General features: G+C 54.2%; 2 protein-coding genes across 3 annotated transcripts in view; both read right to left on the bottom strand.

The window, feature by feature from the left end:
* The window catches only part of TFEB (transcription factor EB), a 47,289-nt gene extending 44,123 nt beyond the window's left edge, over positions 1-3,166 (bottom strand). The window contains exon 1 of one of the 2 annotated variants that reach the window (XM_061196245.1): positions 2,955-3,166. The gene's annotated coding sequence lies outside the window, so the exon portion shown is untranslated. The remainder of the gene's footprint in view (positions 1-2,954) is intronic. The other variant, XM_061196244.1, reaches the window with a different exon arrangement.
* Positions 3,167-4,762: 1,596 nt separating this feature from the next.
* On the bottom strand, positions 4,763-13,572 carry PGC (progastricsin). Its single transcript, XM_061196246.1, has 9 exons — positions 13,514-13,572; positions 11,121-11,271; positions 10,591-10,708; positions 9,511-9,629; positions 8,672-8,871; positions 7,380-7,502; positions 6,662-6,809; positions 5,787-5,885; positions 4,763-5,031 (listed from the first exon to the last, which is right to left on the bottom strand). Exons 1-9 carry the CDS (start codon positions 13,570-13,572, stop codon positions 4,876-4,878), a joined length of 1,173 nt encoding a protein of 390 aa, XP_061052229.1. The 3' UTR covers positions 4,763-4,875.
* Positions 13,573-24,604: the final 11,032 nt, after the last annotated feature.

Raw genomic sequence — 24,604 nt, 5'->3', positions numbered from 1 at the left:
ACATGCATATACACAATTCATCTATATACATGTATGTAGATACCTATAACCTCATAACCACACACACAAACTCCCATCAATCACATACACCCCACACTGACATACAGAGCAGCACCCTGGACTCACCATGTACCAGGCACCTGACTCCTTACAGCAGCCTGTGAAGTTTGTACATTTTTATCTCCCTCTTTTCAGATGAGGTTACATACATTATGTGCAAAAACACCCACTGTATCCTGGGATGTGGACACTTCTGGCAGCTCTGGGAACTCTGAACTCCCTCCCTCTGTATCAGAGGAGGCCAACCCAATTTCCACGGTCATCTCCAGGGCAGCCCCAAGCTGGGCCCCAAGTGCTGACTGCCCTCCATCCCTAGGACAAAGGCCCAACCTGGCTTTCATGCCAGCTGCGGTTGGGGAAACCCCTGCTGCCGGCAGAAACCAAGTTGACTTTGAAAAGGAAGAGACAGAAGCCAGGGGGTGGCTAGGCCACTCCCTGTGGGGGCAGGTGCTAAGTAACTCTATAATCTCTGGCTAATGATGCAATTACAGCCATAAACAGAGCCCCAGGAGGGATCCAGGCCAGAAGCCAGACCCTCAAAGGGCAGCCAGGCCTGAGAGGTGGGAAGCCCCTCCCACCTGCTTTCCAGCCGAGAGGTTGAAAGGGAGGCCTCACTGGCCATGGAGGTGAGACTGGGTACTCCCATCATCCCAGAACCCTGGATGGGTTTCTGCCTGCCCTGGCCCACCCTCCTACCCACCTCTGACTGTGAGTTACCAGGCCATCAACCCACAGAAGCCCAGGGGCTCTCCCTGGATTGAGTGCTCACCTGAGGAGATGTCCCCAATCCCTGCACCCCTTCCATGGGACACAGAACCAGGAGACCTGGGTTCCCATTTGGCTGCACCTCAGAGATCTGAGCTGAGGACAAAATAGCACTGCAGCTGTAACAGGCCTTGTAAACTGTAAGCAACATTGGCTGCTCTCCCGCACAAGCAGAGCATAGAGTCACCCTAAACTGCCCTTCATTTACACTCTCTGGTTCCCGACTCACATCTAGAAGCCAGGAGGCAGGCAGAATGAAGGGGTCCAAGTGAATTGCTATTTTTCCCACGGCTGGGGAAACTGAGGCATGGTACAAGCACACCTCAGGCTACCAGGCAGGGCTCCCAAGGTAGCCAGCCCTTCCCCTCTCCAGCCTCTTCTGGCCTGGCTGTCTCTCTCCCAGACTGTGATCTCCCTGAAGGCAGGGCTTGGGGGCCATCTCTCAGGCTGGGAAGAGTGAAGGCCTCAGAGGGAACAAGCCAAGGAACCAAGAACTGAGATCTGATCTGAGAGCACCCACATCTGGCAGCCGTGGAGGACACCAGAGACCGGCCCCCTACCTTCCCCTCCACCCCCAGTTGCCCAAGAGTGCCAGGTCTTGGGCCGGTGGAATCTCAGCTAGCAGGGTCCTGAGCCCACATCCCAGAGGTGTCACCGGGGACCTGAACCGGCCTGTCCCCTTCCCTGCTCACCCAAGCACCCCTCTCTCAGGGTGGGGGGTGGGGTCTGGGCGGCAATTAACTGAGACTTCCCCAGAGAACACTAAGCCAAAGCGCTAAAGTTTAGTCCAGAAACTGTTCGCGCAGAACCATCCCCAGAACAGACGGGCGGGAGGACGACGGCAGGAGTGGATGGGGCATCTGAGAAGGACCCCGCGGTGAGGGGCTGGCCTGGAATGAAGAGGGGGTGGGGGAGCCCTGGGCAATGCGGGCGCTCGCGCAGACGAGCCCCGCCCCAGGCGCCCTCTCCCCCTCCCTCCCTTCCTCCCTCCCCCTGGGCGCTGGGCTGGGGCGCGCCGGGCGGCTTCGGCGCGAACCTGCTCGCGCAACCCTGAGCAGCTCGGGGCAGCCGTGCGTGAAGCCAGAACCCCCGGCGGGAGGGGGCCGAGAGGCGGAGGAGCCGAGCTGGCATCAGCTCGCTCCCTTCGAGGAGGCGAGCGCGCTCGCTGCAGCCGAATAGCTGATCGGGGTACCGGGAGGAGGGGAGAAGGAGCGCTGACTCGGGGGCGGGACAGCCTGAGGTTGGGCGGTGCGGACTCAGGGAATCGGGGGAAAGGGGGCGTATTTTCCGGGATTCGGGACCGAGACGAAGGGGGATACTCAGGGGGCGGGCAGATGGCTGGGAGCTCCAAGGAGGGTAGAAAGAGGGGCGTGCAGTGGGTGAGCTCTGGGGTTGGGGTTCCCTAAGGTCGTGGAATAATGCAAGGGGGAGAAAAAGACTGCGCTCAGGGATACCGGGGGACTCTGGCAGGGGCGGCTTCTTCAAGAGACCGAGAGGGAGGAAGGGACGGGAAGGGAGGGAGGGATGGTACTTCCACCCGCCCCCCCCCCCTCAGCTTCCAGCAGCCCGGCCCCCGGGGCGTGGCGCCGCTCCGGCCCTCCCATTCCCCGGGACCATCCAGGCAGGGCCTGGCCCGGCCGGACTCGGCCCCCGCACACCTCCCCTACCTCCGGCGCCCTCCCCCGTGCCACCCGCCCCAGCCGCGTCCGGTGGAGAAGAAGTAAGTGGGCGCCGGGCCCACACGCCCTCAAACTTCTTGCAAGTTCACTCCCACGCCTCCCGCCCCTTCGACTCCCAGCTCCCGGGCCGGGAAGGCCCGTGCCCGCCACGGCCCCTCCCGCCTGGTTACATAAGGTCGCAGAGAAGCCGCCCCCCGGCCCGGGCCTGAAGGGAGGGGCTGAAGGAGCTCCCAAGCTCCGCGGGCAGCGCCGCCCCGGCCATGCGCCGGGCGTCCCGGGCTAGACGAACAGCGGGGCGGGTGGCAGCGCGGCGCACACGGTCTCGCTCCCCTTTCCAGCCGACACCCCCACCCACCCACCTGTCTCCCGGACCCACTGGATCGGAGCAGGGGAGCCTGGGTCGGGGGTTCCGGGCCCTCCGCGCACCCCTTGCCCCCCGGCGCCGCTCACCTAACTATGAAGGTCAATCCGTCCGCCGCCCGCGCCCCGCGGCTCCGGCAACTTGTCCCAAGTTCAGGTGTCCGGCCGGAGAGCTGTGCCGGCCACCCCCTCCCGGACTCCTCAGGCTCCGCGCCACCAGGGAGGCCCGCCCCCGTCCGCCCTTCCCTCTGCCGTCGGCGCCGCCGCCGCTCCCTACGTCCAGCCGGCGGCCGCCGCCTCCGCTGTCACCGAGCCCCGCGCCCGGCGCCGGGGCTCCTGCTGTCACTCCGCACCCACTTCCCGCCGCGCCCGGCAGAGGGCAGCACCCTACCCTGCGGCCCCGCCCCGCCCGACTCCGCCCCACGTCGGCCTGCCGCGGAGCCCGCTGGGAAACGTAGTCCTCCCTGCCGCTCTGCTAGGCACGCCGGGATTTGTAGTCCCGCTCTGTGAGTTCAGGCCTGTACAGGGACTTGGCGTTTAATTTGGAAACTTTGTTTCACTTCGTTTCTACCCCTTTTGCAAGTTTTCTCTTTTCAATAAGTGATGTCCGAACTACAGATCACCACAATACACCCTGTGGCCTATCTGACCCCAAGGAGAGGCTTGCAGCGGGCTGACTTTCCTGGAGTCTAGGAAAGATGTAGGGTCCCAGATGGCGTGCTGTTGCCATAGAAACCCCTCTGTGTCAAACCTCAGTTTCCCTCCTGGTTTGGAGTTGGGTACCAGACCTGGATCTTGAGCATAAGGGACAAGGTTGGTCAGCATGGTAAAGGAAATATGACTATAAAATAGAGCCCACCTCCCCTCTAATTGTGAGTTCTCCATTTATATATACCCCCTCCCCACCTAGACCTCATCAGCCCGAGCTTGCAGGTACCCCCCACGGCCATGTTGCTGGACAGAAATTTCCTGACCTCTTTCGTGTCACCTTCCGCTGCTGGAAGTTACAGGGTGCTGAGCTATCATTCTTTGCCTTTTCCTCCTCTTCCTCCTCCTCCTCCTCCCCCTCCCCATACCATGTACCCCCCCCGCGCCCCCTGCAGGTTTCCGGGTCTTTTGCTGGGTGGGTCCTATGGAGGACAGGAATGAAGTCCATAAGGACAAGACCTCTTGCTCAGTTGGTTAGAACAAATGGGCTTGATTTTCATGTGATTCAAATACCTATCCCTCTTGTCCATGGTTGAGAGCCAGCCCTTCTTTAAAGACAAGCCCTGGGACATAGGGGTCTGGGTTAAAATACGATAGGCTTAACTCAGCCCAGATCTTCTGGAGCCCTCCTGGAACCTACTAGGTTCTGGTGGCATCAGATGATCTCTCCCTAAAGGATCCATGACTGTTACAAGTGTGTATCGGCATCCAGCCTTACTCTGAAAGCTCCTAGTGAAACTTGATCACAGATAAGAAGGAAGAGGCCTAGATTTAGGGTACATTGGACCCCTAGTCACACTGCTAGTGCACATGTGTGGGGTAACTCTGGTGGCAGTTTGGTAAATTAGGTCAGCAGAGCATTTTGGATTGTCCATTAGAAAGGAATGCCCTGCTTCCATGCCACTACCACTGTCTTCCCTCTCCAGAGAGAAGCTGTGAACAGACTCCAAGCTTTGAGGGATGCAGGGCCCACCTCCAAGCCCTACCCTGTGCCCTATTTCTCTTAGGTTCTCAGTGACCCACTGCAAACCTCCTAGAAACTCAGGGAGAACATGGTGCAGCAGAGGCAAATGTGCCCCTGACTCTCATTGTCCCCATTGTCTGAGACCAGGGGCTACCTTACAGGCCACAACTGCCCTCTAGAAACAACAGGCTGGCCGATATGGAGAAGAAAGATTTATTGTTAGAGAAAGTCCAGAGTCCAGAGAAGGGAGGCTACATGCAGAGAGGAAATGCAGAGAGAACCCCCTGTAGCCTGGGAGGCCCAGAGGGAGAAGGGAGCCCGGGCGTCCAGGCGCTGAGTCTAGGCGGCGGTGGCAAAGCCCACCCTGTTGTTGCCCAAGTCATAGACGGAGTAGTAGGACCTGAGGAAGACGTCCCCAAGGATCCACAGGGGCTGGCCGTTCTGGGAGGGCAGGTAGGTGGCCTCGACCCCCACCATGCAAAAGCTGTCGTCGTTCTGCACAACACAGAAGGGCAACACTCATTCATCCGCTCACACAGTGACGGGGCACTGCTCAGCCCAGAGCCCCAGGCCAGCAGCACAGGTGCAGAAACAGGTGAGCCAAAGTTTCTGCCCTTGAGGGCTCACAGGCCAACTGAGCCTCCAGAGCCAGAGCCGGGCTGGTGGGGGATTCTGGCGTGGCTGAGGGCAGGCTGCAACAGGCCTCCCTCTGCAGGGTCTCCTTGACTCCCTCCTGTTCCTGATTTGGAGCAGGTCAGCCTGGCGGTTAAGTCTTGGAGCCAGACCAACTTGGGTTCAAACCTTAGCTTCACCCCGACTAGCTATGTGTCCTTGGGCCAGTTACTTAATTCTCTGAACCTCCAAGTTTTTATTTGTAAAATAGAATTAGTATCTTGCTCATTGAATGTTGTGACGAGTAATCAGGGAAATGCAGACAAAGTGCTTCACTCCGTGGCTGACTCTCATAAGTGATCAACAAAGAGCCAGTGCCCCTCCCCCCTAATTAATAATAATCATTAATAATAGATGGCACTCTTGCTCTTTCATAGCCTCGTTCCAGAGACGGGGGTTTAGAATCAATGGATGGGGAAAAGAAATCAAGGCTGCAAGGCATCAGGAAATGGCTCAAGGTAAGGAGACCCAGCGTTTCTGGCTATCCACCCCTTCCTCCCACCCCTCACCCCCATCCTGCATCCCCCACCCTCCCGATCGTGTCCCCACTCTCTCAGCCTACAGGGGCCAGGACTTACATTGAGGATGTAGGAAGCGGGTGGCAGAGGGAACTGCACACCATTGATGACGAACGTGAGGGTGGGCAGGCTCTGGATGTTGCTACAGTCCACGAGAAACTGCAGAGAGGAACAGGGCCCGGGATGCCTCATCTCCCCCCTGAGAGGACCTGCCAACCCCATCACCTCAGCCCCTCCGGACCCGGGCCTGAGCCCCAAGCCTGCTTTGGGACTGGAGGCTGCAACACCAATACTGCTCGTGTCACACAGGAGGACTCACGTGCAGAGGGTGGGATCTGGGGGGACCTGAGCATCTCTCTCACCCCCAAACATGACTCTTGCTTGAATTTTCCCCATGAGAGAGGTTAAATCTACACCCCCTTCTCTGCAAGTGTCCTTTTAAAACACGCAGGTCTGTAGAAAGCATGGCCCATCAGTCCACCAAAGTTAGTGGGAATGCATTAATTAGGCAAACCCTTTGGTGGGCTCAGGCGGGGCAGAGAGCATGGCCCTGTGGAGGTGAGAGAGCTGTGGACTGAAGGGTTATCCCTTGTCATTCATGGGCTTGGCAGCACAGTCTAGTTATTTCCCTCTTACTGCAAAGCCCGGCAGGTGTGTAACCTGTTTCCGCTAAGGGGCTGAAGCTCAGAGGAAATTCTGCCTAGTAGTGACCTCCCCACACCCTTTTAGCACAAGCATCTGGCTCCCCTGAATCAGCCTTCGGGCCCCCAGCCAGCTCCCAGCCCCAGTCATCCTGGGGCCCCCACCTCCAGTGCCTGGGGGCAGCGAGAAGCACGGAGGCCAAGAATCAGGCTATTCCTGTGCTCCCAGGAAAAACCATAAATGCCCCCTGGCTGGCCTCCCCCAGGGAAGGGGCACACCTCTGCCACACGCACCTGTCCATACTGGTCCTCCTTGGCCCCTGTGGCCTGCAGAAGGGAGCTCATGAACTGCTGGGGCACGGTGAGCAGAGATGTGCCAGTGTCCACGATGGCCTGGCAGCCCTGGGAGCACCAGCCCGTGGCCTGGTCACCAATGAGGAACCTGAACGGTGAGGAGATGGGAGGCCTCAGCACCTCCCAGCTCAGGGCAGCTAGGGGATGAGCTGCAACCACAGAATCAAGGTGCACCTCTGGAAGATAAGGACTCTGCAGAGGTCAATCCAGCCATCCTCCTGCCTCATACCAAAGTCTGTCAAAGGCCACCTAAATGGCCTTGGAATCTCTTTCTAAAGAGTTCCAAGGATGGTTCTAGAAACACTGAAGACCAGGGTCACTGATTCATTGTAAGTACTTTGAGCAAATTAGTCCCTCCCCCTCACACACCCCAGTTTTCTAATGTCTAAGCCCCTAGGGTTGGACTACAGGGTCCAAAATGTCTGGGATTCCCAGTCCTGCCCCTTCCTATGTTGTCCCCACCCCACCCTCCTTCTCCAGGCCGACCTGGGCCTTGAAACCCCAGCTGAGGGCAGCTGTGGCTTTGCAGGCACAGGTCTCTGGGGTCCTCTGTCCCCCCCGCCACCCGGCAGTGCCCGGATGTGTGTGTGTGACATGAAGTGCCTCAGAGCCTGCTCCGAGGAAGTGCCCACACCCCCAGGGCCCACCACAGACTCACTCCTCGATGCCAATCTGCCAGTACAGCTCCTGGGTGACGGGGGCCCAATAGATCTGCCCCGTGTACAGGCTGCTGTCCACACCCCCGAAGATGACTGCTCCCCCGTCCTGAGAGCCCTGCTGGCTGCAGGACGTAAAGCAAAAGTGAGTCAGGGAGTGGCTGTGGAAAAGGCAGGAAAACAGAGGTCCTGCCCTGGCTCCAGACTGGGGCTCCCTGAGGAACGGCTGTGTCTCCCTTCAGACCGGAGCTCCCTGAGGGAAGAGGTTGTGTCCCCCACCCACCCACCCCCCCGCCGCCCCCAACTGGAGCTCAGACTTCCCAGTGCCTCAGGCTCCCAGGTGCTGCTGCTTCACCAAGCGCTGCCTCTGGGGAAGCCTCTGGTCTTCTGGCCCCCCACCCTGCCGCACACCACGTTCTCCATTCCCTTTCACTTTGTGCTGCTGGTGGAGCGTGTCCACGGGAGCCTGATCCGGGCCCAGCTTGTTGTTTTTCTGCTGGGATCAGAGGGAGGTAGGGCCCAGGTGGAGGGGAGGGCAGGGCCTCCCCTGTTAGACAGAAGACGAACCCGAGCGTGGAACTGGGCAGAGCTCCTACAGGCTAAACTCAGAGTACTTGTAAACAGAGGCCAGCCACCGTCGTAACAGGATAATGTGGTTGAAAGATTCAAATGACTAAGCCCCAGAGAGTAGATATTGACTATCTCTAGAAGGTAGTTGTCTAATTCTGGAGAGGAAAGAAAGTCCACCCCCGGCCACACGCGACGCCCCCCCACCCCTCCTACCGCCTGGCACCGGGGCCCATCCACATAAATCACTGAGTTGGCTCGTGTTTGTGGTAAGAATAACAACTTGTTAGGAGTTCATGGTGGACCTAGACCAGAAGACTCCAGGACCTGGCTAGAACAATAGATCAAAGGAGATGAAGCAATAGATTTCTACACAAAAGAGGTGTCCAGGTAGAAAACATTTGGTCAGAAGGAAATGAGCTAACTGGGGCTCTGGGCAGGAGGTAAGCCCAAGAGGTATGGAGAAGCAGTAGCAATGCTCAAAGAAGAGTTCAGCCGGAGGAAGGAGAGATACTGTCGTGGCCAAGAAATACAAAGAAGAGGCCGAGTGGGCAGGGACAGATGCAGGGGTTGGGGAGGGGAGGAGGAAGAGTCAGAAGCCCAGGAGGAAAGGCCCTGCCAAATATGCCTGCTGGGAGGCCTTCAAATCCCAAAGTGTTGAACCTCAGCCGTCCAGGGCCACGGGGGGAATGGGCTGGGAGCTGGGGACCGCCAGGTGGTTCCTTACCTGCTGAGGTAGAAGCTGAAGACTGGGTTGGTGAGGGCACCCTCCTGCAGCATGCCCTGCAGGGCGGTGGTGGCCCTGCCCATGGACAGGGCAGGGTAGGCCATGCCCATGATGCCATCGAACTTCGCATAGAGGAAATTGGTACCCGGCTCGTTCTCGCTCAGGCCGAACTCCTGGTTGGGGACCTTGATGCCCTGGACCTGGAGGGGAAACAGAGGATGGGAGGTGACGAGTGTAACTCCACCCACCTCCCCCAGGCTCCCCCTCCTCAGACCCCTCAAGGGTCTGTTCTTCATCCCTCCTTTGCTTCTGCTGCTTCTCTTCTTGACAGGTTTGCAAAAGCCACTTTCTGTTCCAAGAAGCCATCCCCGACTGCTGCAGCATTCCCCACCCCAACCTTCTTCTTCCCGAGGCTTTAAGTTCCTTAAGGACCAGGTCATCGCAACCATTGTGGTGCCCTCGGTGCCTGGCACATAATGGCCCGCATTGAGGGTTCAATGAGTGAATGGATGAGCTTTTTTTTTTTTTTTTTTTTTGGCTGCGCCTTGTGGCATGCGGGATCTTAATTCCCCGACCAGGAATCAAACCTGTGTCCCCTGCAGTGGAAGCACGGAGTCTTAACCACTGGACCACCAGGAAAGTCCCTGGATGAGCCTTTATTGTACTGATTTTCTGGCCTGTACGGTAGAGCACTAGGTGTTTCCCATATTTTCCAGGGCCTCCATCTAAGTCTCCCCATCAGACTGTGAGAACTTTGAGGTTAGAATCCAGCTCACAGCCCCGGACTACCTTCCCCACATCTGGGGGTAGGGACGGGGGCAGCCGGCAGCATCACTCACTGTCAGAGTGTCATAGCCGAAGAAGCCGGTGAGGCTGCCACTGCCATACTGCAGGGAGAAGATCTGCCCATTGCTGGAGTAGGTGGAGGACAGGCTGGGGTTGAAGCGGGCGTGGCTGGCTGCAAGGGAAGGAAAATTTGGGAAGTCAGGCTGGCCCACTCTCAGGCCTGCCGGGCTGCCCACCTGTCTCCCAGCCTGGGCTCACATCCTGGGGCCTCAGCACTCCCCCACGCCCCACCCGCCAACGGCCACTGAGTCAAGTGGTGGCCAGCTGACATTCCTGGCATGGGAAGACCCACAAGAACTGGCCAGCCTTGACTCCAAAGCCCCCTCTGACCTACAGAATCTTGAGATGCCCTAGGATGGTGACCTCCCTATGGGCAGGTTATATAGAATCTATTCATCTCCCTGACCCCCAGCAGATCTCCTGACACATGGCGGGTGCCGAGAAATTACTCGTCGGATGAAGGAGTGAATGAACCTCCAGGGCATCTGTGCATTCCCTGACCCTCACCTCACCCCGAGGAGAAGCTGGCCACACCAGGATCCTGAGATAGCCTAGGATGGGGCCAGTGAGGGACCTTCTGGACTAGAGGTGTCAAGACCCAAACCCCAAGGCTTTGGCAGGGACCAAGGCAGCCCTAGGAAGTGAACATCTCCTGTCTCCAAATACAACTACAGGGAGGGGACCACATCTATATCCTTCTCCCGTGTCCCTTGAGATACTCAGTAAGAACTTAGTAAATCATGGGGTGGAGTGGCATAGAAAGAGTGTTGTAGAGTGGAGTAGGATGGAATGGCATTGCCCAGAGCAAACAGAACGGAGTGGAGTGGGCTGGGCTGGGCTGGAGTAGGTGAAGGGATATGTATTGGTGAGCAGGGAAAGCAGAGGTGCCACCCAGCTCCATGGCCAGCTTCTTCCCTCTGGCTTGGGCATGTGCCATGTGACCCTGGACAAGTCCCTGGTCCTTTCCAGGACTGAAGCTCTCCCCAGCAATCTTTATGAAGTGCAGCTCTTCCCCAGAGGGTGTCAGTGCCCTGCCCTGCCAGCCGCCCTCCCCTGCCCAACCTAGCACTCACTGCAGGCCTGGCTCTGGCAGTAGACAGAGGGCACCCACAGGTTGGAGGAGCCAGTATCAAAAAGGACCAGGAAGTTCTGTGGTGGGGTCCCGATGCTGATCTCACCAAAGTAGGCAGCCTGGGTGGGGGAGGGGGGACATGGGCAGGCTGTTAGCTCTGGCGGGATCCAGGGACCATCAGGCCCAGCCTCCTCCACGGACAGAGTGACAGAGTGACCAGCCCCACAGCCCGCACCAGAAGCAGGGGCCCGAGCCTGCCCTCCACGCTCGCCCAGAACCCACAGACCTTCGGTCCAAGCCCGCCCGGGGCAGCTGCTAAGGTCTCTGTGGACTCAGCTGCCAGGTCAGCAGGGGCCCCTGAGTGCTCTGCCGGCCAATGAAGTCTCCGGGCTGGCAGGTCTGAGAGACGGGGGCAGGCCCCGGGGGCCGGGTGGGAGGGTGCAGAGAGGAAGGGCGCAGCTCACAGCCCAGGCCTGGCCCTCGGCCTTTGGCAGCAGGGAGAGGGGAGCCCCGGGGAGGGTCAGGACTCACGTCCATGTAGTCCATGGGCTCGGAGGCCACGCTGAAGTCATTAAAGCGGTACTTCTGGGCGGGGTCGTACTTGTGGGTCCTCAGGAAGTCCTCCAGTATCCCCTTCTCCTTCATGGTCTCACGGATGGACTTTAATTTCTTCACGGGGACTCTGCAGAAGGGCTGGGGTCAGGGCAGGACCTCCCTCTTTCCTACAGAGGCTCTAATATCCCAATCTCTCTCTCTCTCCATCTCTAACTGTTTGCCTCAGGCTCCCTGCCGCTCTGTCCCCCGGTGTCTGCGGCTTGTACGTGTCTGTGTGTCTCCCTCTTTCTCCATCTCCGTCTCAATCTCTGGTTCTCTCTGGCTCTTTCTCACTCTGCTTCTCATTTTCTTCCTCTCTCTTTCTCTTTCTTTCAAAACTCTTCTCAGGACTTGCTCTGAGATTCAGAAAACAACTGCCTTCACCCATGCATGCCCCCGCCCCATCTCATGGGTCCTCATCCCACCCTGGTCCTCCACTCTCAGATATCCCATAAACACTTTCCCAGGCAGGGGAGAGGAACTTCAGACATTACCCTTTGTAGGATTTGTACATTTTTGTTCTGTTTTGTTTTGTTTTTGTTTTTGTTTTTTTTGGCTGTGCTGCGTGGCTTGCGGGATCTTAGTTCCCTGACCAGGGATTGAACCCGCGCCTTCAGCAGTGAAAGCGCGGAGTCCTTAACCACTGGACTGCCAGGGAATTCCCAATTTGTGCATTTTTAAAAAAGGTTTCAGGGGCTTCCCTGGTGGCGCAGTGGTTGGGAGTCTGCCTGCCAATGCAGGGGACACGGGTTCGAGCCCTGGTCTGGGAAGATCCCACATGCCGCGGAGCAACTAGGCCCGTGAGCCACAATTACTGAGCCTGCGCGTCTGGAGCCTGTGCTCCGCAACCAGAGAGGCCGCGATAATGAGAGGCCCGCGCACCGCGATGAAGAGTGGCCCCCACTTGCCGCAACTAGAGAAAGACCTCGCACAGAAACGAAGACCCAACACAGCCATAAATAAATAAATTAAAAAAAAAAAAAAGGTTTCAGAGGGACTTCCCTGGCGTCCAGTGGTTAAGACTCTGCACTTCCACTGCAGTGGGAGCGGGTTCGATCCCTGGTCAGGGAACTAAGATCCCACATGCTGCGCAGTGTGGCCAAAAAAATAAAATAAAATACAAGTTTCATAGATGGCAAAATTCACCCCAAAGAGAGTCCTCTGGTACAGTGGCTGTCAGGCATCTGGTGCCGGCTGGCTGTGACAGAGCACAGGCCCAGGGGAAGAGCACTAGACTGGAGACTCAGAAGACAGGGTCCTAGTTCTGCCCCTGCAGCTACTTGTCTGGCCTGAATCAATCGTGCTCCTCTCAGGATGCAGGGACAGTGGGGAGGTTGGCCTGGGTGGTCCGGAGCCCAAATCAGCTCTGGAACTATATGTACTGAATTATGGGTTTCTGCCCATGTCCTCCCAGGCCTGCTTGCTGCCATTGTCTAGGGGTCTCTGCACCCAGGCCTTGTTCCAGGCTCCAGAATTCCTGCTGCTTTCACTTCTTTCCCTATCTCTTCCCCATTCCCTCAAAACCCTTCATTGTCCAGAAATTCTCTGCTAAACCCATTCACCTTGAGCTATGAAGGCTGATGGTTGCTTCACCCCATCACAGCTACAGAATTTGCATATTCAAAGAAGTTTCTTAGAGGAGCCATCTCTTCGCCAAAAAATCACTCTTTAGTGGTAGAATAGCAGGCTGTGTGGCAGGCCGGGAGTCCTCCTGATGTCCTGTGAGCTGTGCCGCCTCGTTCCCTATCCCCTGACACCTCAGCGTATAGATTACATGACTGGTGTTTCTGCTTAGATGATTTTGACATCTGCCAAATAAATTGGGGGCCTTAAGGAAAATACTAGCAAACGTCTCTCTATCTAGAAATAATTGTACCGGCCGTTCAGCGTCTGCTTGGGTGGTAGTCACCCCTATTCTCCCTGTTTCCGATCCATCTTTTCTCATCAGTGGGGGAAGGGATGGTGCTTCTCCCTTTGACTGGAAGTTCCCTGAAAGCAGAGGCCATATCTCCTCCCACCGCTGAGTCCTGTCCTACACCGATTCAGGGAGCCTTCCCTGTCCAGAAGTCCCAGAGCAGAGGCAGATCATCCAGAGAGCTTCCTTGTCCCTTCCAACATGTGAGGATAGCAAAAAGATGGGGGTATATGAACTAGGAAGCAGATTCTCGCCAGATACCAAATCTACAGGTACCTTGATCTTGGACTTCCCAACCTCTAGAACTTTGAGAAATAAATTTCTGTTGTTTATAAGCCATCCAGTCTATGGTAGTTCATTTAAAAAAAAAAAGGCTGCCCAGGCTCCTGCCCCAGCAGCCAGGCCCCAGACTCACTTGATCACGGCCGCCTCCAAGGTCTGGAGGCAGACCAAGGCCACCACCATCCACTTCATGATGCCGATTCCCAGCTGGCCACAGCAGAGAAGCAGCTCAGAGTTGTGGCGTCAGAGTGGAGTGAAGGCCTGAACACTCCTTCCTCCTTTATACCCTGAGGACCCAGCCCAGCCCCTGCCTCCCTGCCCTGCACCAGCATGACCTTAATCCCGGGTGTACCCTGGGCTCCACGTATCAGTTGTTTCTGTGTGTTTTCCCTTGTGAGGGTGGCTGCAAAGGACTTTTCGTCTTATTGACTTTTCAGTACAAGCAGTGGAGGCCAGGAGGTGCGAGCGATAAGAAATCAAAGTTGCCGTAAGATGGAGCGGCAAATATGACTTCTTGTGCAGGAACCAGAGGTGTGAGGTAAGCCTTTTAGGGTGAGGGCCAGAGGAGGGCAGAGTGAGGGCCGTAGGATCTATAGGCAGGTTTTTCATCCTCAGTAGTTCTGACACTTTCGAACAAAAAACTCTTTGCTGTGGACACTGTCCTCGGCATTGTAGGATGTTTAGCAGCATCCCTGGCCTCTACCCACTAGATGCCAGCAACAGTCCCCCAGTTGTGACAATCAACAGTGTCTGCAGGCATTGCCAGATGTCCCTTTCGGGAGCAAAATTGTTGAGAATCGCTGGTCTGTAGGCGATGCACTCAAAGATTCTGACTTAAGTCCTGGTTCCAGCACCCCCAACCCCTTGGGGGATGCAGTTAGGAGTGTCTGGGGGTTGATGGGGTCAGTAGCTAGGATGATGGTAATGATAATGGTAGTGGTGAGCGTGATGCTGACGGTGGTGATGATGGCGGTATTGTTAGCACAGATGCAGATGGTGGGGCTGGGTTGCCAGTGGCTGAAGTCAGAGCTATTGGGGGCAGCTCTGGAGGTTTTCCTGGTCAAATAGGACATTTGGAGAAATTCTCATCATAGTTCAGCAAGCACTCAGGACACACCCACAGAGTAAGCCGCACTGGCTTCTGGTTGTGCCACTGGCACTGATCTGCAGCAACAGGAGGCCTGGGCAGGGGCATGGGAGGAGGGGACATGCCGGCCCCTGCTTCTGTTCTTCATTGTCCCTCTTCTTCTGTTCCATTGAGACTCTGCCCATGTCTTTTTTTTTTGCCTCACTGTGCGGCATGAAAGATCTTAGTCCCCCGACCAGGGATCAAACCCACGCCCCCTGCATTGGGAGCACGGAGTCTTAACCACTGGACCACGAAGGAAGTCCCTGCCCACGTCTTTAGTTCTCCTAAAACACCTGTGTCCCCCATTACCCTCTTCCCCAGCTCTCGTCTGTCCTCGTTCCTGCTCCCGAGCCTGATCTGCCGTGTCCTCTGTCCCTCATCTCCGGGTTCTGCCTGCTTCCCAGCTACAAGCTTCTCATTGCCTGAGGTGACCTGGAGCTGGCCCAACTCCCGCCAACCTGGCACTGGAGAACTCTCCATTCTGGGGTGAGTGGAAAATGTCCGCACACCAGTACCCTCTCTGCCACCTCACCCCTCACTCAGGGCTCCAAACAGATTTGTCAGGCTCCTGAGCCCCAGGCAGAAGGCCAAGACCCGGCCTGCCAAACACCGATATCATCCAGCCCGTGGGGACTTTCCACTCTGGCCACCTCCACCCACTGCCCGGCCAGAGCCCTGGAGTCTCCCCTGGCCCTGGATGGAGGAAGGGAGGGAGGGCACTAGAGGTCCAGCCGGGCCTGGCACAGAGAGGGAGGTACCTGCCTGGCTCTGTCTCAAGGCCATATCGGCTCCCATTCCTCCCTGCAGTCTCCAGGGACACTGGAGTGGGAGGCAAGGTAAGGAGGGAGTGCTTTCCCTGGGGTGGGGGAATCGCAGGTTTGGAAGATCAGGCAAAAGAAACTCATAGGATCCTTGGAATCTTGCCACATCCTGTGAATATAGCAGAATCCATGGGGTCCCCTAAGTCTTGTGAGGCCAACCAGACTCCACAACATGGCCCTCCAGGGACCCTTTCCTTATCTGGCGGGACCCAAGGAGTCTGATGGCTGTGGGCTAACTGTCCCCAAACCCCAGTCACACCACATCCCTTCTGAGTATCCCTGGCCTACTGCATCGAGCCAGGGTACCCTGCTTGGCAGCCAGGCCCTGGGGCTTTGCTGCCCCGCCTACCCAACCTGACCTGACAGCTCAGTCAGTCCCCTCGGTGTCCCCATACATCCTAAGTCCTTGTCTGCCCTGGCTGCCCCGCCACCACCCAGCCCCCCATTCCTGGAAAGCCCATTTCTCTTCCTTCTACATGTCCAAGTTCTGCCCATCCTTCAGGACCTCTCCTCCTAGAGCCAGGGATGTACAGAGTCTGAGGACACTTTAGAAGTCATCCAAGGCTACCTCCCACCAAGGACAGGAGCCCCAGTAAGCCTGACCCACTGGCTGCCCACCAAGTTCATCTTCTACCCCTAAACACTGCACACCCAGCTGGTGCCCTCCCCTTAGTGCCAGACCACACACTGTCTAGGATTGGTCTCCAGTCGTCTCCTGGTGTACGTCTCCTCACCCCATAGACTAGAAACTCCTAGAAGGCAGAGATTGTGGCTTCCACCTCCCTGGGCTCGGGCCAGAGCTCAGGAAATCCTGAACACTAGATGGAGCCCATGGGATTGTTCTCAATGGATCTTCGTTATATCTCCCACACCCTATTATCCCAGTGCTCTGATTTCCACCCCACACTCTAAAGGGATCGTGTCAAAATCCAGGGCCTGGCATCCTCTCATAGTGATGGTTTCCCAGGAAAGAGGCATTTTCTCATCACCCTCTGGTCTCCTCTCCCTCTAAGCACCACCTGCCTCAAAATTCATCAAAGGCTCCCTGTGGCTAATTAAATAAAATCCAAACTCATCACCCTGACCTTGAGGACACACTCAGGCTGGCCCCTTCCTGCATTTCCACACTCATCTTCCACTACTAACCTACACATGCTCTGTGCTCCAGCCATAGCAATCTCCTTGCTTTCTCCCAGGAGGCCTGTTATTTTCCAGCCACCGTGCCTTTATCCATGCTGTGGTCTCCATCTGCAATACCCTTCCCAGCATCTCCACCTGCAAAATCTCCTCATCCTTCAAGACCCAGTACAAAGACCATAAAGCCTTCCCTACTGTGCCCACCTACTCTCAAACTGGCCCCTATTGTGGAGGACTTTGCTTTTCCTCCCCTTATGGTATTTATTTCATACTGTCTTATATCCCAGTGACTTGCCCCAAATCCTATCACTTGTAACTAAAAGAAAAGGTCTTTTCTCTCACCTGGCTCCTTAAACAGCTCATTCACCTTTCAGAGTGACTACAAAAGTGACACTGGTTGCTGGGAGTGTCTCAAGAAGAGATGGCAGCTACTAGCATGCACACTGCCACTGCTAATCCTTCACCCATGGCAGACATTGCTAATCAAACAGATCACTCTCTTTCATGGTGCTGAGACATGGCCTCAGGATCCTTCCCAATCTAGTGTTCATACACCCATTCTCAATTTTGAAATGACAATCCCTGAGTCCTTTAATGGAGGATTTTTTTTTTTAATTCTGCTGGATACTAAATTTCATTTAAATTCTGTACATACACTACTTTTTAAAAAATCAAAGTGACATGAAACTACAATTATTTGCACCATTCTAAATTACAAAATTATATTCTAGCTCCTAATGTACACACTGAGATTTTAACGTAGCTGTAATCAGTGTGTAAATACTACTTCTGTTCTGTTCTTGTTACTGAAGATTACTATATACACACTTCCATGAATTGAGATAGGCCACATTCTTATCACTCTCGGTGGCTGTACAGTGCTCTATCATCTTGGTAGTAGCATTACTTAGCCCTATTCATTTGGGTTGATTCTAATTTCTCATTTCTATCAATAGTAATTGGGCACAAAATAAACATCAACCAAAGGAAGAGAGTAGTGAGCTCCTCGTTATCAGAATCATTCAAACAGAGGCTAAAGGAGCACATTTTGAGGAATCCTGGAAGTGGGGTCTCTTGCAGTGGGTGTGAGATTGGACCAGGGATCTGAGTTTCACTGTGTATTCTAACCCCTGAATTAAGTTTGCAGAGCTAAGAGACCTCACCTCAGATCCCAGGACAGGTACTTTATAAACCTTAAGTCTTCGGCAGCTGTCTACATGAATTTTAGTTACGGCTTCGGCTATTATCTTGGTTTTTTAGTTTTTTCCTTAAATTTTGTGTGTTTTATACTTACACCATTATATTGGTTTAATCAAACTTATTGGGGGCAAACTGGAATGGAGGATTTTTTTTTCAAGTTCAAGGATTTATGCTTTTTTTTCTTTTTCTTTTGATATAGTTTTTGAATTACCGAAAAGTTACATAGTACAGAGAGTGCCTGTACACCTTTCATCCAGAATTCCCTAATGTTAACATCTTACATCATAACCATAGTACAATGATCAAACCCAGGAAATTAACCCTGATCTAATACTATTAACCAATTTATAGACCTTATTTGCATTTCACCAGTTTTCTCACTAATGTCCTTTTTCTGATTCAGGATCCAATCTAGGTCCCCACATCACATTAATTTTCATGTCTTAGTCTTCTCCAATCTGTGACATTTCCTTGGTTTTTTTTTTTTTTTTTTTTTTGTCTTTTATGACCTCACTACTTCTAAAAAGTGCTGAGCAGTTATTTTGAGAATGTCCCTCAGTTTAGGTTATTCTGATGTTTTCTCATGGATGGCATGCTTTTTGGAGCAGAAACCACAGAGGTGATATATCCTTCTCAGTGCATGATATCAGGAGGTATCTGATGTGGATGGGTCTCATTGCTGGTGATTTAACCTTAATTACTTGGTTAGGGTGAGGTCTACCACGTTTCTCTACTGTACAGGAACTATCTTTCCCTTGATAATTAATAAGTATCTTCTGGGGAGACACTTTGAGACTACGCCAGTCTCCTGTTTTTCATCATTCTTCTGCCCACCAATTTTAACATCTGTTATTGGTCCTTGCTTGCAACAGTCATTATGGTGGTGCTTGCCTAACGGTGCTTTTCTATGTCCATAATCCCTTCTACATTTATTAATTAGAACTCTGCTGTAAGGAAGAGCTAGGTTCAAGGTTTTGAAATGGACTCTTCCTCCCCTACCAAAATATCCCATCATCGACGTTGTGCCAAGCAGGGTACTTTATATTTGTTTAATCAGGCAACCTCACAACAACCCCACTAGGTAGGTTACCTTATCCCCATTCAATAGTGGAGTCCATTTTATCTGTCTGTATCTCAAACAGCTGGAAATTGATCCCTGTGTGTATAAATGGATAGACAGGCTGATTGTTTTTTCTCTGGTCTATTGATTGATGTACCCTTGCTCAAAGACAGCAGCTTGCTTGTCTGCCTTAGGTGGAAAGGGGGATGCATTGGATGGATGGCTAGTCATATATTGCAACCCAGCTGCAGGAAGAGGAAGGATGGGGCAGAGCCTCGGGGGTCAACTGAAATCTGGGATCCAAACATTATCAGGACCTTTGCTTCTCATTCCTGCTTCCCTTTTCTCTCTCTCTCTCTCTCTCTCTCTCTCTCTCTCCCTCTCTCTCTCTCTCTCTCACTGTAGGCTGCCTTTCTCCACATAACTGACCACCAGAATCCGAGTTTTACATTTCCAGAGGAAGAATGAAACCAAAATTCCCAAGAAAGCTCTCTGATTAGCCCATCTTGGGTCAAATGCCCACTCTTGGACCAACCAACTGTGGCCAGCAGGCAGAGCCCTGTAAGAATTTGACAGCTCCCTCAGGAAGCCTTCTGAAGACTTTAGACAGGAGAAGTCCCCAAAATAAGTAAGGGGATGTTTCTGGGCAAACAATCAGAGATGTCCATGCAGATTTATTGCTGATGACCTATGGACCCTACTTCAAACTCTTCTTTCACCTCTCTTTGTATATATTTAAGAATGTGATGCTGATGTGTGACATGGAATGGACTTTAGGAGACCAATCTCCACCACTTGTTGACCATTTGACCCCAATAACTCACTTACCCTTTCGACCCTGAGTTTCCCTGACTGTAAAACAGGGATAATCATCTGCCCCTCAGGGTTGCTAGAATAATCCAATAAAACCATGGTTATTAAAGTGCTAACACAGAGCAAGCCCTCAATAACTATCAGCTGAGTCAGAATCTTTTTCTTTAAAGTGGGCAGGGGGCTGGGGACAGGGGCTGAAGAAGAAAAGGGGCCTCTGGTTAGCGCCGATGATGTTCTGCTTCTTGACCTGTGTTCCGGTCACGTGGGTCTGTGAGAAGTCAGTACTGGATACTCATGATACATGCACCTTTCGGTATGTACGTGTATTAAACATCAGTTAAAAGTCTTATGTTAAAAAAATTTTTTTTAAATTATTTTACTTTATTTTTGGCTTTGTTGGGTCTTTGTTGCTGCGCGCAGGCTTTCTCTAGTTGTGGCGAGCGGGGGCTACTCTTCGTTGCAGTGCGTGGGCTTCTCATTGCGGTGGCTTCTGTTGTTGCGGAGCACGGGCTCTAGGTGCATGGGCTTCAGTAGTTGTGGCGCGTGGGCTCAGTAGTTGTGGCTCGCGGGCTCCAGAGCGCAGGCTCAGTAGTTGTGGCGCACGGGCTTAGTTGCTCTGCGGCATGTGGGATCTTCCCGGAACAAGGAAAGGAACCTGTGTCCCCTGCATTGGCAGGCGGATTCTTAACCACTGCGCCACCAGGGAAGTCCCTAAAGTCACATTTTAAAAGGAAGGAAGGGAATTCCCTGGTGTCCAGTGGTTAGGACTCTTGCGCTTTCACTGCCAAGGGTTCGGGTTCTATCCCTGGTTGGGGAACCAAGATCCCGCAAGCCTCACAGCGCAGCCAAAAAGAAAAAAAAAAAAAAAAAAAGAGGAGGAGAAGGAAAAGGAGCAAGGAGACAGAACACCTGTCCTCAAAGACCCCCCCCACCAAAGATGAAGGGGGGAGGCAGCCCCAGCTCAGGGCTGATGTGGGCAGTGCACCTTCACCCGGGCTAACATTGTCCACAGGAGTAGAGAAGCAGAGATGATTTCAGGTGCAACGAGGATGAACATGTCTTTTCCACATAGTTGTGTATCTATTATCATATATTTTAACACAGATACATATTGGACACATCACACCCTTGATTTCACGGACTAGGGGTGTTTGTGACATCCTCCTAACCGAGGAATGTCAGGAAGCAGCAGAATTACAGCCTGAAATCCTTGTCACTGAGGAGTTAGTCTCCTAGGCTGGCCACTGCAGGGACGGGCAGAGCCTCAGTTACCTGAGGACCCCAGGGCCCCCAGCCCTAGAGTCTAGGTGTTCGATTTCTCCTCTCCCTTCACCTCCCCAGCCCTGGGCCCCATGGGGAGGGACAGTCTCCTAGATGTGAAATCCAGCCAGGAACTCCCAGCCTGTCCCCCCACCAAGGCACTGCCCAGAGGTGGCCCTCTCCATTTGACAGGCAGGACAGCTGTGAGCACAGGGTCAGCCGTCCTGCCAAAGTGGGGGCTCCATGTCTGTGGCTCTGTCCACACTGCCAGCTCAACGTCCTCCCAAACTACTGTCCCACATCTCCAGAAATGGCACCTTGCACAAGCCAGAGCGCTGGCAGGGAAACCTGACCAGGCCTCTGCCCCACACCCCCACGTCAGCGGATTCTAACCGGGGCCACACCCAGATAGTGCAGAGATCATGAGGGTGGTATTTGAATGACTAGATTTGGGACCCAATGACCTGTATTGAGTGGGCATGAAAGTCGAACTAATCTCACCCCCCTATTTAACTCCCCAGCCACCCACCTTGTTCCCCAAAGCCAGAGCCTACAGCTGCTTTATTTGGGGTCTCTCAGCTCTCAGTCCTGAGGAGCAGAGTTTGGCTAGAGTGAGTGAAAATGGGGGCTCCCCAACTTCCGTGAGACCCAGAGACCCAGAGGGTGTGCCTCTAACCAGGAAGATAAGGCAGAGCCGGTCTATACAGCAGCAGCCAGGCCCACCTTGTTGTTGCCCACATCAGAGATGTAGTAGCAGACCCTCAGGAAGACGTTTTCAGGCAGCCATGGGGGCTGGCTGCACTCTGAGAGCAGGAACGTGGGCTGAAACCCCATGAGGCCATTGTTGCACTGACCCAGAGGAAAAGAAGTGAAGCTGTCAGTAGGCAAGTCTCATGGGTTAAGGAAAGAACCTGAGCTCTGAAATCAGAGAAGCCTGGGTTCAAATCCCAGCCCACCCCTGCCTGGCTTTGTGACATTGGGCAAGTCACTTAACCTCTCTGAGCTTCAGTTTCTCATCAGTTGAGGGAGGGAGATAATATGGCCCATTGCTGTGTTCTGCATGATGAACACAAGTTAGGCAGGTGAAGAGAGTGAGAAAAGAACATTTCTGGCAGGCAAAATAGCACCTGCAAAGGGCCTGAGGTAGGAAAGAGGAAGTGATGGGGCCAGTGAGGCTGGAGTATAGAAGTGAGAGGGGTCCCCTGAAGGGGGCAGAGGCCCAACCACCAGACCTGAGGCTTTCAGGCTTTTTTAAAACCACAACCCACAGTTAGAAATATATTTTACATCATAACCTTATATACACATACATACAACGTCTAATGAAAACAAAAGCTTCACCCCCACCCAATAAAAATTCTAGTCCATAGTACATGGGATGCACCCAATTTTCCTATTCTATTTAATTGTTTCTCAAGTGCTGGTTCCAATCAACTGAACTGATTTCTAATGCTCTGTGAGCTGCGATTTGAAAAACACTGATCTCTATGGCATTGAGCACATGTGTGCGCACACATACACACAGTCTTCCACTCTCAGCTGTCATCTGTCACATAAACAATCACAAGTGTTCAGAGAGCAGGGTGGTGTCTCCTCCCTCCTTTGTGTCCCCCGAAGAGGCGGTCCAGAGGATACTCCATGCATATTTGTTAGATAGGAGCAGGGTGGAAGGCTGGGAGGGAAGCAGGGCCTGGCCCACCACATTTGGAGGTTTGAATAATCTAAAGAGGACCCCGTGACCACCATCCCTCTTGGACAAATGGAATGGGGACCACCTACACGTGGTAAGGGCCAAGTCTCAGGTTGAAGAAGGGACTGATCATCACCTGTTGGGGTGATAGTGGTACCCACTTCCAGGATTATCAGGAGGATTTGAAGAGCAAATACACACAGAGCCTCGGCTCAGCATCTGAACCAGGAATAGCCACCAGCACTTACAGGGTGCTCAGCGTGTGCCTGGCCCTCTTCTAATCGCTCTAATTCTACCAGTCTGTTTAATCTTACCAGGACCTTACTCATAAGGTAAACACTGTATTGTCCCTATTTTACAGATGAGGAAATAGAGGCTCAGAGAAGCTCAGTGACTTGCCCAAGGTCACAAGGCTCAGAAGTGGCAGAACAAGGATCCCAATGCAGACAGACTGGACCTCAACCACTCCACATACGGCATCTCAGAAAGTTCTGGATAAATGGTGGTTCCTGGTATTACGCTTGTGGAAGAAGTTGGTAAGATGATCCTTAAGGTCTTATGCAAATCTGACATCCCAAGAGCTCTACGGGCTCCCCGCCTCCATGCCCAGGTATGAAGGAGAAGCGGGAGAGAGATGGGGAGAATCGTAGAGATGAGGTGCTGAGGGCCCAGCAGAGAAAGTGGATGCCACTGATGGTGAAGGGACTGGTGAGTGGGCTCTGGCCACTGCTGTAGTTGGTGACAAACTGGAGAAATGATAAAGGATGCAGAGACAGGTGGTCAGAATCTGCTCCCCCAGGGCTCCGGGGACAGAGGTGGCTGGTCTCACAGCCCGGAAATCCATCCTGCACCCAAATCCTTCCTCCTTGGTCCCTCAACCTCCCAACCTTCCTCTCCCCCACAACTGCAGATATGTCCCCACCCCAGATGAATGCCCCAGTGAAGGCACCAAGATGGAGTCCAAGCCGGTAGGGCAGAAATACGAGCAAGGGCTGTTGCTAGGGGAGCCTTTGAGGGAGAGGGGGCAGGGAGGAGGCAGGGCAGGGAGATCCCGCTGCACCTGGCATGAAGCAGCTGGCAGGGAAATGACATGCACACCCTCAGGGAATTTGGAAGGAGCGCCTCAGGTGAGTGTCCTTTGACTTCCCAGTGACAGTGGGTTGGTGTGCCTCCCTCTCCTCGGCTGTTCCCTGGGACCCCAATGAGCTGTGTCAGCTGACCACAGATCTGCTCTGGGACAATGATGAGGGAGTTGCCTGTGTCCATGACAACCAGGCAGCCCTGGGAGCACCAGTCAGTGGGCCGGTGCCCTATGGATAACCTGTAGGAATCATTAGAGGTCAGAGGTCATGTCATCCCTCCCCCAGCCTCCATGCAGGCTCTCCCTTAAAGCAGTCCCTAGGTCTGCCCTGGGCTGGGAGAAGCCCTACATTTTTCCCGAAGGAAGCCCCCCAAGGCCTCCTCCCTTAGTGGGGGAATAGGATTTGAATCTCCCCACCCGTGGAAGATGATCTGCCAGTAACTTGGGCAACCACAGGGCTCCAATAGACCTCACCTGTGTACAGCTGGCTCGTCTCACCACCAAAGGTGACTTCTCCCATGGTGATGTCATCTTGTCAGCTGCAGACCAGAGACATAGTCAGACTGTGGAAGAGGCAGCTGTGGGGTGACTGGACCCCCATTTCTGGAGCCTACTCTCTGAGTCAGCCCTCTTGTACCTCCACAGCCCCTGGCTCAGGGTGAGGCTTCCGGCCAGGTCTCCATAAGCCCCTGTCCAGTACCATTTGCAGAGAGAAGAAGAAGCTCCCAGGCGGCAGGGGTCCTCTCTCCTGGTAAGATAGAAGCTGACCACGGGCTCTAGAATCAGGCTCCGTTTGAAAAAGCCATCCATGCCCGTCGTAACCCCACTGCAGAGATGGAAGAGGAGGCCAGGCCCTTTATCCCATCAAAGTGGATGCTTTCAAAGGTGGTGTCCGGCTCCGTCTGGCTTAGGCCAAACCCCTGGTTGGTGATGGCCAAGCCCTGCATCTGCCCCGCCACAGGAGGAGAATGCCCCTGGGGGTGGCCCTCAGGAGGCCAGGGCCCTGCAGCCTCCCTCAGCAGGAAGGAGGCTC

This window comes from Eubalaena glacialis, chromosome 7 (assembly GCF_028564815.1).
Source record: "Eubalaena glacialis isolate mEubGla1 chromosome 7, mEubGla1.1.hap2.+ XY, whole genome shotgun sequence".
Lineage (NCBI taxonomy): Eukaryota > Metazoa > Chordata > Mammalia > Artiodactyla > Balaenidae > Eubalaena > Eubalaena glacialis.
Note: the sequence above shows the minus strand (reverse complement) of the source record. Positions and strands in the feature narration are given on the sequence as shown.